At 57.8% G+C, this 4,782-nt stretch overlaps 1 protein-coding gene across 1 annotated transcript; it reads right to left on the minus strand.

Moving 5' to 3' along the window:
* Positions 1–558: 558 nt before the first annotated feature.
* LOC137917438 (alpha-1A adrenergic receptor-like) lies at positions 559–3,531 on the minus strand. The gene is given in 3 exon segments (XM_068760177.1): positions 559–1,115; positions 2,663–3,095; positions 3,097–3,531. Coding segments are annotated over 3 exon segments (1,425 nt in total).
* Between the last annotated feature and the right edge of the window lie 1,251 nt (positions 3,532–4,782).

Raw genomic sequence — 4,782 nt, forward strand, 5'->3', positions numbered from 1 at the left:
GATCCGGGTCAGGGTGGAGATCCGGGTCAGGGTGGAGATCCGCAGCCCCCCCCGGCGCCGCTCAGAGGCGCATGAACTGTGGGGAAAAGGTGACGGATGGAACTAGAGGAGTCGTGTTCGGGAAAGAAAATGCATTTGTCCTACAAATTTATTTTGATGTGACACGGAAGTACACGGAAGTACACGGAAGTACACGGGGGCTACTCGGACTGTGTACACCAACCACGTTTTGACAACAGGAAAAGCATCGTAGGCAAGCGGTGGCGCCTGTTTTAAATCATGCAGCATGTAGAAGGCCCCCATTTACAGTCAGAGACGTCCCGGCCTGTTGGGAAACGGGGAAACATTCGGAAATCCGTCGGAAGCGTTTCTGTTTGCTCCCTTCCGAGTCTCACGGGAACTTTTCTTCCACCTTTGATGGACCGCTGAAGTTTGTGCGTCTTCTTAAAGGGGCGTTGGCCACGATGGAACCGCCGGACGACGTCCCGGCGTTCCCGCCGCAGCTCATCCTCGCCGGTGACCTCGAGAGGCGAGCCCGGGGTCAGGGACGAAGGATTGTTATACGGCCTCGCCTTTCTCCGACAGGGACAGTTGGTGGATTTTAATGGTGGGAAGGTGCCCGACAGGAGCGGGCTGGGCGGGGCTCGGCTCCCGCGGGGGGGTTCCGCTGGGCAGGACGCAGCAGCAGCTTTGCTGGAAGCTTTTGCTGCAGAGTTTGGCCACTTTGGTCCTGCTGGTCTCAGGCGGACCTGGTCCCCCCGCTTGGCCTCCTGAGAAGACCCCCCACTCCCTGCTGCTGTCCCTGGAGGACGGGGTCCTGGACAGGACCATGGAGGAGGTGGAGCTGAGCCGACAGGGAGCCCCCCTGATGTCCAGGACCAGGTTGAGGGACTGGCTGCGCCCCTGGGCTTGGCTCGGCGCTGCGTTCGGGTGGGGGCGGGGGGGCTTCGGGATCATTCCCAGGCCGGGAACGCCCAGCAAGCTCTGGAAGGCTTTCTTAAACTCCTGGTTGGAGCAGGGGTAGATGATGGGGTTGATGCAGCTGTTGAAGTAGCCCAGCCAGAAGGTGATCTTGAAGACGGTGTCTGAAGGTCTGTAGGCAGGGAAGATGGATCCTGGGGGGGGGGGGGGGGGGGAGATTTGAGTTTAATATTCCAGAAAACGAGTCTAAAGCGCAGCTGACGAGACGGAACCGAAAACCAACACAATCCCGATCCGCTTTGAAGCGGAGCGGAGCGTGCGTGGGAGCAGGAACACGCGCCACGACGTTCCCGAAAGGGCGGCATCTGGGTCGCACGATGAGGGTCAGACCCTGACCTCCTGATTCCAGGCCCCCCCCCCTCTGGTGGTCATGTGACCTGGGGACATGTCAGGTTTAAAGGTCTTGACCCTGAAACGTGACACCTTTAAAAATAAAACCAAACCTAAATGGACACAACATGAATAAATGGGCTCAAAATCTCCGCTGTTTATTTCTACAAAAAGAACCAGGGAAGCATCTGCGAGCCCAACCGGAACCGGAACCCCCCCCAGTAATACAGTATGGAATTAATGAAAACCCAGAGGGATGTGCGCGCCAGATTTCCTTCTCACGTTCCGTCCACCCGGAGCGCGCGGCGCGCCGCCGTTCTCCCGTTCTCAGAGGGAAGCTCGTATGAGATTTGACCCTTCCGTGATGAGTTAATCCGTCATTCCACGGCTGGGTTTGCGTTGACGCGTCACAGCGCGCACGGAGGACCGGGGCGAGCGCGACGCGCCGGCCCGTGACGCAGCGCTTTTGTTTACGGCCTGGAGGCTGTCAGACACCTGAAAGATTGATAGCGGCTATTTATAGCGAGGCTACCTGGAGTCACTTACCCCCCCCCCGCAGGAGGCCGAATGAACTCCACAGCGCGCCCATTCAATTAGCGCCGCACCTTAATAATAATAATAATAATAATAATGACCCCCCCCCCCCCCCCCTCCAAGGGATCTGTAAAAGGGGTCGAAGGAGGAATGAAAGAACTCCCTGAAAGCGGCTCAGCTATAAAAGGAGACGATCAAATAGAGAGTGTCTTTAAAGGACGGGAGACATTAGAGGGACACCTGTCCATCCGTTCAGGTGAGGGGACAGAATCTGTCTGTCTCTCAGGGGGTCTCTGAGCCACTGGACCCGGACCGGGTCCCCACGGAACCAGAATCACATCTTTATCCTTTGGTGTTGGATTCAGGAGGAGAGAGTGGCAGAAAAGATCAATTATAACTCTTTGTTTTCATTTAAGAAAGGATTTTAAGAATGAGTTCAGTCATAAAAAAAAAGAGGTTTTTATACCTTTCACCTCTTCTGGGAAGTTAGACGTGACAAAAGTCACCTGAATGCATCGTTTCCTGCATTTCTGAATGCTTTCAATGAAGCATGGAGGCGTGAAATAAGAAGAAATTCTATTTATATGCCATGGAATTGCATCCTACGGTAGCCCAGAGGGGACAAGTCCCACCGCAGCTTTTGGGCCCTCCCCTTTCAGCTGGACGGCGTTTGGCTCCTTCCTGTATCCTGTAAATCACGCCGGTCCCGCGCGGCGCCGCCGTAGCGGGACGACCGCTCTCTCACTAGCGATAGAAACGCGCCGCAGACGTCTCGGACTATCGTTTAACTCCCGCGCACGAAGTTCACGCGACTCACCGATGGGCAGCACCAGGAAAAATGGCAGCCAGCACAACACGAAGCAGCCGACCACGATGCCCAGCGTCTTGGCGGCCTTCTTCTCCCGCGAGAACTTGAGAAGCCGCACGGCGAAATGCGTGCGGCTGCGAAGGGCCTCGTCCTCCGACGCCGTCGTCGTGTTCCCCCTGTGGATCCTGAGTACCACCCGCTCCGAGTCCGACTTCTCCGTCTTGCGGCCCTCCCGCCGCCCTCGGCTCTCTCGGCGAGCCACCACGTAGACTCTGCAGTACATGGCCAGTATGACGGCGAGCGGGAGGTAGAAGGAGCCGACGGCGGAGAAGATGGCGTAGGCCGGCTCCTCGGTGATCTTGCAGACGGACTCGTCCTCGGGGGCCGGTTCTTTCCAGCCGAACAGAGGTCCGACGGAGATGAAGAAGGACAGAACCCACAGCAGCGTCCACGGCCAGCAGCGCCCTGCGCCTGGTCATCATGGTCGGGTAGCGCAGCGGGTAGCTGACGCCGACGTAGCGGTCGACGGAGATCACGCAGAGGCTCATGATGGAGGCGGTGCAGCAGAGCACGTCCACCGCCGCCCAAACGTCGCAGAAGGCCCGCCCGAACGGCCACCGGTCAGCGATCTCCACGGTGGCGGAGAACGGCAGCACGGTGGAGCTCAGCAGCAGGTCCGCCACCGCCAGGTTCACGATGAAATAGTGCGTGACGGTGCGCAGGTGTCGGTGGCAAACCACCGAAAGGATCACCAGGATGTTTCCCACGATCCCAAACAGGATGATGGCGCCGAGCACGAGGCCCAGAGCCACGGCCTTGACCACGTTGAGCTCCGGCGCCGCCGACACGTGGCTGCAGTCGGAGCAGTTCGGCGTCATGGCGCCCGACCCCGGGGGCCGGCTGCTCCGGCGCTGAGGCGATGCTCGGGCCGCCGTCCAGCGGCACTAAGGTGCATCGAAACCGCTTCGCGTTCGCCGCGGCGGGGGGAGGGGCCTCGTTATTCCAGCCATTGGCGTAGCGGTCACGTCGAGTCCGACTCGTCGGGACCATTTGAACGACGATGCCTCGAGGAGGCGAGTCATCGCTTTGGCAACGCGCGGAGAGAAATGCACCAGAAGGCGCCCCCGGAAGCGCCGAGGGAGGAGTCGAAAAGACAAATCCGCTGAAATCAGGTAATCCGTCTCCAGAACGCCGCTGAGCTTGAGCCGGGTTTTATTATCACGCAGCTGGAGCGTCGGGAACGCTTCGTTGCGGCTGTGCACATCTCGGGTGTCTCTCTGCACGCTCTCTGAAGACAAAGGGGACACTTTCTGTGGCGGTTTGGGGGGTCTTTCCCCGCCCAACGGGGGGGGCAGGTTCAGTTTCAGCAGCAGCGTCCACCGCCTCTTGAAAGGAAAGACAGGAATTAGTCCATCAGTTCCGTAAAAGCAGACTGAGAGACAGTGCAGTGGTGAGGACGGCCACGATGGACGGCTTAGAGACAGTGGCTACGAGGAAAAGACAGGAGGCGGAGCTAAAAGTGGCGGCGATGAAGATGCTGAGGTTCTCCTTGGGAGTGGACCAGGTTGGACAGGATTAGACATGAGACACTAAGAGGGACAGTGAAGGTTAGACGTTTTGGAGACGAGGTCAGAGAGGACAGACTTTGATGGTTTGGACATGTCCAGGGAGAGACAGGGGACTATATCGGTATGAGGATGCTGAGGATGGAGCTGGCAGGGAACAGGGCTAGAGGACGGGGGGGGGGGGGGGGGGGGTACAGGTCAGAGCAGCTGAACAGACGCCTGAAGGCAAATCTTTTTTCAAATCATATCTCCGAGCTCATTTAAAAACGAAGCAAAAAGACAAAACATTTCTGAGTCAGGTCAGAATTTAAAGTCTTTTTTTTCCCCATCGAGGCTGTTTCTGAGAGAACGGATCACCTCGGATCCGATCCGCTGGTGATTCTCCCAGTTCGGCCCGAATCGCTGTTTCTCATCGTTCGTGTTCTGTCCTTTGACTCCGAGTTCATCTGCTCCAGATGTGACCCTAATCTGGTCGGTCAGATTACGGACATTCGTCCCGTGGATGTTCTTTAACTGAAGGTAGATTAGACGGGACTAGTTAAAGTAGCGCGGCCATGGCGACCA

This window comes from Brachionichthys hirsutus, unplaced genomic scaffold, assembly GCF_040956055.1.
Source record: "Brachionichthys hirsutus isolate HB-005 unplaced genomic scaffold, CSIRO-AGI_Bhir_v1 contig_1340, whole genome shotgun sequence".
Taxonomy (NCBI): Eukaryota; Metazoa; Chordata; class Actinopteri; order Lophiiformes; family Brachionichthyidae; genus Brachionichthys; species Brachionichthys hirsutus.